At 32.4% G+C, this 13,472-nt stretch overlaps 1 protein-coding gene across 1 annotated transcript; it reads left to right on the top strand.

Annotated features, from left to right (window-relative positions):
- Positions 1-12,040: 12,040 nt before the first annotated feature.
- LOC145604021 (uncharacterized) lies at positions 12,041-13,224 on the top strand. The gene is made up of 2 exons (XM_081659977.1): positions 12,041-12,224; positions 12,311-13,224. The coding sequence occupies exons 1-2, from the start codon at positions 12,041-12,043 to the stop codon at positions 13,222-13,224; spliced, it is 1,098 nt and encodes a 365-aa protein (XP_081516103.1).
- The last annotated feature ends 248 nt before the right edge of the window (positions 13,225-13,472 follow it).

Consider the following 13,472-nt stretch of genomic DNA (forward strand, 5'->3'; position numbering starts at 1 on the left):
TGATTGATGTGTTGTGCTTTTTAATTCTCTGTTATAGCAACAACCAACAGCCAATTCTTAACTGATATTTTTAAAATACTAGTTGTTGGTCGGCGCGTTACCACTAAAATATAGTGATCGAGTAAATTAGTTTGACAAATTGGTATATCATTCACAGAACATAACTTTGGATTTGCTGTAAAACCTTAGTTTATTCTTGCATTTTAAAAATGTAATGATAATCGTGATAGTTATTGGAGATATATGAAGCATTTAATGATTAAAGTGGCATGAGTAGTTGATATAACTAGTCTTCTAGTCTGCGTAATGCACGAGATATTTATAGGTATGTAATGCACGAGATATTTATAGGTATACAACGTAAAATTTTATTTTATAATATGTTTTAAATGAAAAATGAATAGTTTATAGGGATGATGATTTCTGATTTTAAATACTAAGTATAGATTGATATAGAAGTATAGATGGATTAGATATGTGAGTAGGTTTGTTTATCTTTGAAAGACAAACTAATTAGCTTACATAATCAAGCCATATATGCGGAGTGGATGTTACCATTCCCATTCTCATCCCCACCTAATATTCTTATCCTCGTCCTCGTCTACACGATGGGTCCAACATCTACCCCCATCTTAAACGACAGGTACAATTCCAAAACACCCCCTACCCACCCCAACACCCTCCTAATCCCCCCTTCCCTGCCCCACCATCCACCCAATCCCCACCTCCAAAGTTCTAAAATACAACAGTATTACATATTACCTAGTGTATGGTCCGGGCAATGCCCTGTGATGCTAGTTTGTACTTATTTAGTTTGCTAATCATGTTCGAATGTTTTGATAATCACCTTGGAATTTCATGACTTGAAAAAAGATTTGTAAACACTAATTATCGTTTTTTTTTTTTTAAACACTAAATAAGTAGGTAAATTGCCCGTCAAATCTAATTCATGTTGTGAAGGTAACATGTCATATTATTTTTAAAGGTGTGACAGGTGGCATAAATTGCTGACATGTCATGTTCATTGTGCTTAATAAAGGTGATGACACACGACACATATTCTGTTTTAGAAACGTTTTTTTTAATATATATAACTAGTGTTTAGCCCGGGCGATGCCCCGGGTCGATACGTTAATAATTTTTTTTTTCTTTTTGAGGAAAGATACATTAATAATTAATATATTATAGTTTTCATATATTATATTTTTATGTAGATAAAACTTTACTTTTAATATTTTGAAAGGGGATAATAGTGTTAAATATTTTTATTTTAGATTTAGTCTAAAAAAATTTTGACATGTAAAAGTACAAATAAAAACACTCTCATGGTAAACATTAAATATATTTAAGAAGAATAAGTTAACCATATTATTAGATAGCAAAGTTGGTATGACTTCTTATTTATTTTTCAATAGACTCAAGTTCGATTCTTGACAAAAACACTTTTTTGGTGATGTGGCATGCTCTTGGTGGAAGAGAGGGGTGACACGTGGCGTGTATCCTTGATTAGGAACACATTAGCTATTCCTAAAGTGTTTTTAGTTTTTGGCAACATAATGAGGAAAAATGTATAAGCAAATATTTTGAAGGGTATAAAGGTCCGTACACTATTCTTAAGAGTTTTTAAAAAGACAATTAATGTTATTGAGGGAAAATAAGTAAATAAACATTTAAGAGGGTATAATTGACCAACACTATTCATAAGAGTTAAATCATTAAATCACAAGAGAAAAAAGCTTAGAGGCAATTAACATCATATTAATAGAGGCATAAACAAACATTTTTATCATATAATTGTCCTCACACCATTCATAAGTGTTTTCTTATACTGTTTATGAAGGTAGGGAATTATAGATATTACACAATTGTTTTTTCTTTATTGCACAATAAATCTATTACGAATTATTATATTTACTACTATATTTTATTTAATATATTTTTTTTAAAAAAATACAGTTATTAATTTTTATATTTTTAAATATGAACGAGAGTATGGGCATGTACGAAGTGGGTCGGGTGGGATGGGGCTGCAATGAGGCGGGTAACCTAAAATCCACCCCTCCCCAGTACCCATCACCCATGACTAGGGGTTTCAATTCGGGTGAACAGTTCGGGTTTGGGTTGGATTTATCAGTTTCGGGTTATAACGGGTCGGTTTATAACGAGTTGAAATGATTAGCGGGTTGGTTTGGATCAGTTTTGAAAATTATCGGTTCAGTTGGTTTGGTTTTTTTATTTTTTTATTTTTTTTATTGTTGTTTCTATTCGGGTCGGATCCTAATTAGGTCGGGTTGTAGTTGGTTCGGATCATAATCAGTTTGGGTTGAACCGTGGTTCAAACAGTTCGGGTCTTAATTGGGTTGCGTGGTAATTGGTTCAGGTCATAATTGGTTTGGGTTAAATTGGATCGGTTTGAAAATGGGGTTCGGTTAAAAAAAGATCGTCTGTAATCGGGTCTGGTCGTTATCGATCGATTTAGGTCATAATTGGTTTGGATTGAACTTGGTCGATTTGAAAACAGGTTTACCCAATTTGAAGCGGGTTTCAGTTCAAATCATATTGGGTAAAAGTCGAGTCGGATTATTATCGAGTCGAGTTAGTCAGATTATGGGTAGGAACGAGTCATGTTATGATCAAGTTAAGTCAAATAAGTTGGGTTTATTGAGTAGTGGGTTAAATTAGATCAAATCATAAACATATTAGGTTATGTGTTGTAAACGACTTAGTCATTTTGGGTTACGGGTCGTAAACGGTTCGGTTTCAACGAGTTACAGTTTCAAAACGGTTCGGTCACAACGGGTTACAGGTTATAAATGGTTCGGTCATAACAGGTTGCGAGTTGGAACGGTTCAGGCTTATCGGATATTTACCGGGTTTAAGCGGTTTTCGGTTTAAAATGGGTTGGGTTACTGTCGGGTTCATACGTAATCGATTCGGGCTGTTTATAGTTTCAGGTTGTAATGATTTGGCTTGATAAAGGGTCGGGTTAGTAACGGTTTGCACAAATTCGGTTCAATTCAGTTTTGGGTTAGAGAAAATTTGGTTGGGTCGGTTTTTAGTTTTCAAAAAACGGGTTTTTAACGGTTTAGTTTTTTTTCGGATCGGTTCAAAACATTTGAATTTAACGGTTCGGGACAGAAACTGATAGCGCTACCCATGACGGATTAGCAGGTATGATCTTTATCCCCATCTCTGCCCCAGCACTCACCAAATTGGAATCCATTCCCACCCTACTTGGATGCGGATGGGGTAGGTCAAGTTAGGGCGGATCTCTTACCTAACCTGTCCCATTGACATCCATAAAGTCTAGTAAAGTAATTATTAAAAAATAAAAGTCTTTTCCTTCTAACACTTTTTATCGGATAAATTTATATTTCTCATATTGATAAACATGGCATGTTTCTAAAAGGGGTATTTATGTCAATTTGAGTAAGTGGGGCAAATATTGTAAATTGGTATTAATTTGGCCTCTTCCTCCTCAAGACTGTTATTCGATCTTCTTCTAGTCTCTCACCTCCATTAATGAAATCAAAAGCCTTTAATGGAGAAATTGAAACGTATCAACATCTTCAATGGAAGAGGAAGATAAACATTTCCCTTAAGGATTAACCATGCCCTAATTTCTCTAATTTTCTTAAGGTATTTCGTTTGATTCTGTGGCTTCGCCGCTAGAAAGACAAAGGGGGTGAAGAAGATAGGGAGCAACGAATATAATAAATGATGAGGAAAAGTGGATGAAAAGATGTGAACCAGAAAAGTACAAAAAAATATAAAATATTAAAAAAAAAAGTGTTTGTCATTTTGAAATACAAATATGTTTCTCAATATGAGAAACTGGGGCTTGCCCTTTTTCTGTTTCTGGAATCAATTGAAGTAGTTACTGTTTTTACTTGAGTCTTTTCCTTCTAGTAATTTTTCCTTTTCAACGAGTTAAGTTTTTTTTTTCAATGAGTTAAGTTAGGGCTTATTTAGTTAACCTTTTTTTTCTTATTTGATCTGATATGAACTTATTTTGTCTTATCTGACTGTCTGTTTTGACTAAACTTTGATGTTATGTATACAATTATCTATTAAAAATTTTTATTAAATTCTTGTTAAATTTATTAATGTGTGTTATATGATATGTAAATTTTTATAAGTTTTTAATTATGAATATACTAATATTTAGCGATTAAAAACACTTGTATAAAACAATAAAGTATGTCAAAAAGTAGTTTTTCTGATCCTAATCTGAAATACTACCTATGATTACTTTTATATGCAACTTTGGAATATTTTAATATCTCTTAAATAATACTCCAAAGTTGCATATAAAAGTAATCGGAGTTAGTAAGTCGGAAATCAATTGTTAGTTCGTACACCCGGGTGTACCATGCGCATGGTACACTCGGATTAAAGCGGAAAGAACATAGCTTATAAATGTAAAAAATATCACTAAATTATAAAAGAACGCATCATTGAAATATAAAGAACATGGTAGGTTATGAAAACTTATTTTTTAAAAAAATAAGTAATAGATAGTAACTGATTGATTTCTACCAAGCATTTAATTCAAATCATTTCAAAATATTGAGTTTTTCAGAATTTCTCTATCTAAGATTATTTTTTATCAATAATAATTCAAGATTTTATTTTCAAATTTCAAAAATTCAAAATTCAAAATTTCATTTTCAATACACTTCATTCTTTTTTTTTTAATTTTTTTTTTTGAAAAAATTGTAAAAAAAGTAATCATATTTTTTCATTGTTATCAAAAAAACATAAGGGTTAACACAAGAGAGCACAATGATAATAATTAAAAAAAAACATAATACCCAAATAATATAAGGTTTAAAGCAAACGCATATTAATATAGAAGAACATATTATCTAAGTTAAAAGAACATGATTTGTATTATTGAAACCCAGCCAAGAACATTTATAATCTACATAATTTAAAGTACACTTTTTATAATGTACAGAACATATAGTCCATATACAAAGAACATATTGATCAAATTTAGAACGTATTCCATTAATAATAAAAAAAAAAGAATATGTATCCAAGAAATGATAAAAGAACATTTATCATAATAGATGAACATCATCTTCAACTTCAGAAAATAACACGAAAACTAGAATTTTTTTTTTATAAAAACACCTCTTATCTTAACAACGAATTAATCAACTACATCATTAAGAAATTATATTGGAATGATAAAATCAACTCTATTATAATATTGAATCACTTTGAAATTCAAAATTTACCATGGTTTCTGTCTCTATATAAATTCAATTTCTCTCTTTTAACAAAAAAAGAAAAAAAAAAAGAAATTCTATTCACATAAAGTATTCTATTAAATTTTGACTTTTACCACCTGCAAAAATCGAAAAAATTTTTGCTTTTACCACCTTTATAAGAAAATATTGTATTTTACCACCATATAAAAAAATGAAAGTTGGATTTTAACACCAATCACCGCCAACTAACGGTAGACATTGTAGGTCCCATTAAAGGAATTATGGAAGGAATCCGTTAGTTGGTGGTGATTGGTGGTAAAAGCCAACTTTCATTTTTTTTTATGTGGTGGTAAAATAAAACTTTTTTTTTGGAGGCGGTAAAAGTAAATTTTTCGTTTTTTTGCAGGTGGTAAAAGTCAACATAACCTATATAAAATATAAATATAAATCAATATCATTAATCAAGGAGTTTAAATAACAAATCAATCCCTTAAATCAAGGAGGGAATCGTTTTGATTTTTTTTTTAACACCTGGGTGCATTGTGAAATTATCATAATTAAGTATACATAAGGTGAACTAAACGTGACCTTATTTAACAATTTGAGTCATTGTCAGGATCGGGATCCTACTTTGGATCGGTGATAGGAGTAGGATTGAATAGGTAAAATCGGATCGTAGAATCGTATGATCCTCCGAAATTGATAAAAGAAAAAATAAAAAGGTCGCTACATAACTAGATAACATTTTTTAAGCCATAAAAATGTTAAAATCTATAATTTTAGTAGTTGGATAGTAATTTTCTTAGCTTAGAGAAAAAATTGATTGCTTTAGGCTCATATTAATAAGTAAAGAGTAGGATCGTACGATCCAGACCTATCCTATCCAATTCTGACCGATCCTGATCAATTTTATTCGATCCTGTACAATCCAATTATAATTTAAGTAAAAAAAAGGATCGTCCGATCCCACCCAATCCTGCACGATCCAGACTGATCCTACTGCGATCCTGCACGATCCAGACTGATCCTTTAACGATCCTACTTGCACTACGATTCTGCATTTGATCCGAATCGTTTGGCTAAAATGGATCATGATTTTGAAACAATGCTAGAGTTGTAACTTTATATTAATGATGTCTTGTTCTTAAAAGTTGATGAAAAAGCCTTGATCTTGATGCCTTGGTTTAAGTCTTTCATATTTTTGTTGTTTGTTGTAGTAATGTGTTGTTTGCAAAAAAAAAAAAAAAAAAAAAAAAAAAAAAAAAAAAAGCTTTAAATGTTTGTCATCGTCAAAAAGCTAAGGGAGAATTTGATGGGTTCCTTGGGTTTTAAAGTGCTGACAAACAATATAACTAGTTGCTACTTGCTTTGTTTTATCATATGCTTCTTATCTATTTACCGTAATAGGCATTGACAGATCTTGACAACCTTCTTTTGGGAGGGCGACTTGAAGTTCAGTTTCTAAACTTAAACCAAGGTAGACACTAAGAGTGTGGCCATTAGATGACCAGGTCACTGGTCATGAGGAGAGAGAGAGGACTTTTCATATTAAAAAAATGGAAGAAAGAAAAAAGGGATGAAAGAGAATAATGACCTGGTCTTTGTAATGACCAAGCTGAAAATTTGGTCATGAAGATATTAAAGAGAATGGCTACTTGCATGTACAGAGCAACAAATGAAAAGCACCAACAATAATAATTATTGGATGACCACGCATGCAATTCAACGACTATTCTTGAATTATTATTGTTGCAAATTTTTGCAACGGTAATAATTTGAAAAATACAAATAATAAGAAAAAAAAAAATTTCACCAACGTCTTTCTTTTTTTTTTTCTCTATAAAAAGTGACCAATATTGAGGTATTTTTGAACAACTTCTCATTAAGCTCAATTCTTTCCTTTAAAGTAATTTATTTCTTATTTACAAAATCCAAAAAACTGTTGAATACGGATAAATCCAATCAGAAAAAAAAATCCTTCAAAATAAAAAAAAAAAGTTCAAATACTCAAGCTTCATTTTCTAATTATCAAATAGATCTCAACTCTCAAGTGGAACCAAACTCACAATTTTTTCCACAGTTTTTAAATTATGGAATGAATAACATCAATTTCACAAGTCCAAGTTCTATTTCACATCTCCCTTTACGACCACAACAAATTCTTAACTTCTCCTATTCTCAAAATGTTCTTCCATCTGAAGGACACTCACCTTTTCAAAATCGTCAATTTGCTGAAAATGAAACATCCTTCCCTATGTCACACCACTTTAACATGTCAAAAGGTGAAGGTGCAAATTTAAATTTTAATTGGTCATATAGATCAACTGCTGCCTCTGATGACGATAATGATGATGAAGTGGAAGAAAATGAAGGTGGGATGTAGGAGGCGGAGGTAGAGGCAATACAGATTGAAGGAATTTTTGGTCTTATGCTGAAGATGAGGTCCTTGTGAGAGCTTGGCTTGAGGTAAGTAAAGATAAAAAAAAACTAATACCAACCAAAAGAGGAATGAATTCTAGGAAAAAGTTGAGGCAATGTTTAATAATGTTAGATTATATAGAGAGGCAATTTGAACAAGGTATTGAAGAGACTAATAAGGATGATTTGCTAAGAGTAAGGGCTTTGGAGCCACTTAGATGTCGGTGGAAAAGGCTAAGTGCTAATTGCTCAAAATTTTCTGGTGCGTATGAACATGCTGTATCAAGGAGAAGAAGTGGTCATTCTGACGACGATGTTATTAAGGTTGCTCGTAGAATTTATTGGGACGACAAAACTAGGAAAAACCAGTAGAGTTTTCCAAGATATGCATGCTTGGGATATTCTGAAAAATGAACAAATATGGGCGAAAAATGAAGATCCAGTTGAGACATGTAAGCAGAAGATAGCAACCCAGTCCAGTGTTTCAAAGAGATCTCATATTAATGAAGCTGGTAATTACTCATCTTCAACAAACCCAGATACGCCGACTAGTGGTGATGTTGGGTGTTCAAGCTTCCACTTTATTGATGATTGTAACAAAAATAAAGGTAAGAACAAAGTTATGAACATGGAGATGGAAAATTCTCAGCAATGGTTGCTTACTATTCAAAACATGAACATAACAAGGCAATCTGAAACTAAGATGGAGATGATGAAGTTGAGGTTCCAGAGAGAGAAAGAAGCTAAAAATGCTCGACTGGAGAGGGAGAGGGAAGCACGAAAGCAAAGGAAAATCACCTTGGAATTGTTCAAGATACTTGAAGCAAAGTCATACTTATCAGAAGAGGAACAAGAACGAAGGAACAATTTAGTGAAGATATTATTCCCATCCAATTAATTTATTGTCTACTTAAGGTAAGCAGTGTTAGATTCTAGAATGATTAGGTTGTTGTTTAGTGTCAACTTTTGTACTTGAAGTTGAAATCATGTTGTTTAAGTTGTTATTTAGGGCTAAAATTTATTATCAATTAATGTGTAGTCATTATGTTGTTTTTAAATAGCTCTAATATAGTTTTACTATTATGTGATGTATGACTGTCATATTTAAATTGTTTACTGTTTTTAAAAAGTTGTGCATTAAGGGCATTACAGACATTGATGAGATGTAACAATAACAAAAATTGTGCATTGCTCACATGAACTTACGTATTTGTATTTTTCTGATAAATGTAGGTGTTTAATTTGATGTGGTTGCTCACTGGAAAACCAAATACTTACTCTTCTGAAAAAGTGAAGCAATTACTGATTTTGATAAGACATAAAAATGACCACACAACCTATTGATATGAAATTACATTGAAGCTTTTCAGTACTTTATTTTTGATAGTGAATGATAGCATTATAACAACACACTATTATTAAAGTTCTTACATTGTTCTATATATTTCTACATGTTTTAATTTGGTTTCACTCAACCAATAATCTACTAGCTCTCTCATCAAATTAGCTTCCTTAGCTTTGAAAATGTCTGAGAGTTCTAATTCGTCCAACTCATCTTCTAACTCTTCCAATTCATCTGCCAACACAAATCGAAATTCCGATGATGACTACAACCGACGTTATGAGAGACGTAGTGTAACCCCGTATTTTTAATGTATTTTATAAATTATTTATTTAATTATTATAAAATATTTTTGTGTCAAACTATTTTAATTATTGGATTATATATAAAGCAAGTATTTATATTTGGGTCAACAAGTATTTAATCCAAATGTAGCCCATCTTTCTTATGAACCCAATCATCCTATTTTTACTTTTGGGCCACCTATGTCATCATTTAAAGTTCATTATTTTTACGAAGCCCAAACCTACCCTAACCTACTCTACACTATAAATACTCCATTTATCCCCAAAATTATCCACACGAAAATGTTAGTCTTATTTTCTTCTCTTTTGTTTTATTAATTGTGTAATTATAATAATTGATTTATGGGTTTTGATTTTATTGTTTGAAATTAATTTAATTAATATCAAATTGTATTGTTGATGATTAAACTTTATAATTTCAGATTTAATAAATGTCATAATTTTCAGTTTTGTAAATATTATAACCTAGGGTTTTTAATTATTGAAAATCATGATTTTAGGGTTTTCATGAACAATTGATTTAGGGCTTTTATAGTATTGATATTTTGAAATTTTGGTGATTAAAACTACTAATTAGTTTAACTTAATTCCAGATTATTTTGAACACGTAAATTCGTGTTTTAATTTTTAGATTTTCGTTCGTTAATATTAATCCCGACCAGGTTCTAAACTCATCCGATTTTGATAAAAAAAAAGTAGTGGTTTCCATGTGGAAACAACGTTTTAAGAAAGACTCACTACCAAAGGTAGTGAGCACCACCCTCTCGTGGCCAAATTTAGCCTCTAAATATGATTTTCGGGCAGTTTTGGTTTTTAACGAAGTTTTTTTTTGAATTTTATCCTTGAGTTTGAAGGATAAGAAATAATTTAATTTTTCTGTGGATAATTTAAGTATAAAGATCTATTTTGATGAAGTTTTAAAAGAGTTTTTGATTAGTTTAAAATGCTGGAATTTTATTTAAAGTAGTATAATTGTGATTTTTATAAAAGGGTGTGATTATCTATTAAAAAGGGGTTTAATTAGGGGTTTTTAAATAATTTTCAGATTATCTTAAATGTTTTAAAGTGAGTTTAAGTTGCTGGAAATTGTGTATACAAGGGTAATTAATTTATTATTATTGTCCCTTTATGTAGGAGACTTGATTCGGGAATTGTTGTAGTGTTTTCGGTCACTTTATGGGCTTTATTGAGGTACGTTCGCGTACTTAGCATAATTATGTTGAAGTAGTAGCATGCTAAATGTGTTTGATTGATTACAAGTAATATCATGCTAGGTTTGGAATGAAAATTATGATTTGGATATTATTGGTGATTGGATTATGAAGCATGATTTATTTGTGATGGATTATTGAATGGAAAATAATAGCTTGGAATATTCTTTATGAACTACATATTTATTTATGGCATGATAGAGAGCATGTTTAATTAAACTAATTGTTTAATTTGGTTTGGAATATTGAAAAGGAATTTTATTATGGTTCATATAATTTTTATTGATGCTTTAAGCATGAGGAGGGAGCTATATAAGTGTCTATGTACACGAGGAATAAGTAGTATGTTGGTGCCTTTGTGCACTTAAGGTGTTTTTAACACCGAGGGATAGGATTTTTGGCCTTTATGCGTTTAAGGTGTCTTTGACACTGAAGTAGAATATAAAAGGGTACAACATTAAACATTATGTGGTCACTAAATATTCAAGAATTAAATTGGCATGTTTGTTTGATTGAATGATTATTGTTGATTGAATTATTATGCTTTGAGAGTCATCACCAAGTTTAATAATCTGTAAATAACGTAAAGTGAAAGAGATTACGCACCAAAACTCTTGGAACGTATATACCTTGAGTATGAACAATGGGGGGAGTTATGGGGTTTTATATTTAACCATAACTTCTAATGGAGTACAGGACGCTGTACATTCCTTTTTATTTATTATTATGCGCAGGAATTCCGCCACCTTTGAGTGGTTTTGTCGCTGGCACGGTTAGCTCCCGTGTCAGTTAACCTCAATTTATTTGGGGGAGGTATAGTTGGAAACCTGTTCGATGCGTAATCAACGCTAAATGAATTATTTAGTGTCTAGTTAAAGTGTCTTGTTGATTGTTGTGTGTGCTTGTAAACAGGTGCATCGAGGTAAGTGTGTGTTGATAGGTGAAAGCATGTTAGTGTGTTTAATTACGCTTATGTACTCAGCTTTGCTGATTGTGTGTGTTTGTGTGTTTGGCCATGTCTTTATCTTGGCCCTATGATGACCCATTTTTAATGGAGAGTAGTGGGGACAAGTGGAGATAATCTTTTCAGGTGTTGAAGCATATTCATGACGGGGCATGAGTGAAGAGCGAATCATGCTAGTTTCTATTAGTTGAGATGTGGTTTATTGCTTTCAAATATTATATTATGTTACGCGGCTTCTGAGACTAACGTAAAGGTTTTCGTATTTTAATTGGTTTTGATAAGGGCCTACAATGGTTTCAAGTTGTAGGTTGATTTTATTTGGCTTCGTTTGACTTTGGTTTTAACTTTACTTTCGTTTGGTTGACTTTTAAGTTGACTCGTTTTGAATGGTTTTGATTTAAGTCTTCCGCTGTGTGTCTTTGTTAATTGCCTTAGCCGTTCTCACGGTGGCGGTAATGTCTTAGATATTCCTAAATCGTATTTTAAAGAGTAAAGTAGGTATTTTACAGGAAAGGAATTTCTAGGGTGTTACACGTAGGCAAGCAAATCGTCTTGTTGATCGAATGATATATGAATTCATAATGACCAATCCAGTTGAATTCTTTCAAATGGTTAATCAAGTTCCAAGCACACCAAGGATTCCGGTCGAAAGGGATCGTGAAGACGGACACAACCGTTTATGGAATGACTATTTTGATGATCCTCCAGTGTTCCCTCCAAACTTGTTCCGTCGGAGATTCCGCATGAGAAAGCACGTCTTTCTCCGTATAGTGCAAACTTTAGAAGAATGTCATCAGTTCTTTCAACAAAGGCAAGATGCTACTGGTAGATTTGGAGCATTAGTATTGCAGAAATGCACCGCGGCTTTAAGACTACTTGTATATCTGCTGCTGATTCCATTGACGACTACTTACGGATTAGTGCATCTCTTCCGAGAGACTCCTTAAAACATTTTGGTCAAGGAGTTGTCTCTTATCTTAGTGACGACTATCTGAGAAGACTTAATGAAGAGGATATGGCCAGACTCCTACGAGATGGAGAACGTCGAGGCTTTCCAGGGATGATGGGATCCATTGATTGTATGCATTGGCAATGGAAGAATTGTCCTTTTAGATTGAAGGGCATGTTTTCCGGGAGAGCTAATAAGCCCACTTTGATTTTAGAACCTGTGGCTTCACAAGACCTTTGGATCTGGCATGCTTTTTTTGGGACGCCAGGTAGGTGTAATGATATAAATGTTCTTGACAGGTCTCCATTATTTAATGATATATTCAAAGGTCGTGCACCTTTTAATGGCCACCAATACAATATAGGATATTATCTCACTGATGATATATATCCTACATGGGTGGCATTCATTCCCACAATATCCCTCCCCCAAAATGAAAATGAGGGTCTTTTTGCCAAAAAGCAAGAAGGTCAGCAAATGGATGTCAAACGTGCATTTGGAGTACTACAAGCACGTTTTTCCATAGTTCGGCATCCTGCTTTGGCTCGTGATGTATCAATGCTTGGAAAAATTATGATAGCTTGCATCATCTTACACAACATGATTGTCGAGGATGAGCGAGATACGTACGCAAGATATTATGATCCAAGGTATGATGATTCAAATGAATATGAGCAAGATGATCCCCATCTTCAAGTAGAAGAAATTCTGAAGGATCGTTTCAATTTAGCAACAGTAGTAACCGACCAGCTAATTTGGACACTTACATGGCTAATAGAGCTCAAGTTCGTGATGAAGTTACACATAGAGCCTTGAAGTCAGATGTAGTGGAACATCTATGGCTTAGATATGGGGAGCCTATTAGGCAGTAATTGATGTATTATTGGGCCTTTAAGAGTATTTTCTTTAAGTAATTATGTTTAGTGTATGTTTTAGTTAAAGCTAAGAAATGTTTTCTAATCATGCATGTGTTATCGTACTATCGTGTATTATTATTACTTATTGAGGTTTTAAATTATGTGTCCATGTATTTTACATGTGTGCTTCAATAGTACATCATTGAT

The sequence above is a fragment of the Chenopodium album genome, chromosome 22 (genome assembly GCF_948465745.1).
Source record: "Chenopodium album chromosome 22, dcCheAlbu1.1, whole genome shotgun sequence".
Taxonomy (NCBI): Eukaryota; Viridiplantae; Streptophyta; class Magnoliopsida; order Caryophyllales; family Amaranthaceae; genus Chenopodium; species Chenopodium album.

Excerpts from the sequence above, each read along its gene's own strand:
- LOC145604021 (XM_081659977.1), top strand. The coding sequence starts at position 12,041 with ATGACCAATCCAGTTGAATTCTTTCAAATGGTTAATCAAGTTCCAAGC. Across the intron at positions 12,225-12,310 it reads GAGAAAGCACGTCTTTCTCC|AAATGCACCGCGGCTTTAAG; the intron begins GTATAGTGCAAA and ends TTAGTATTGCAG.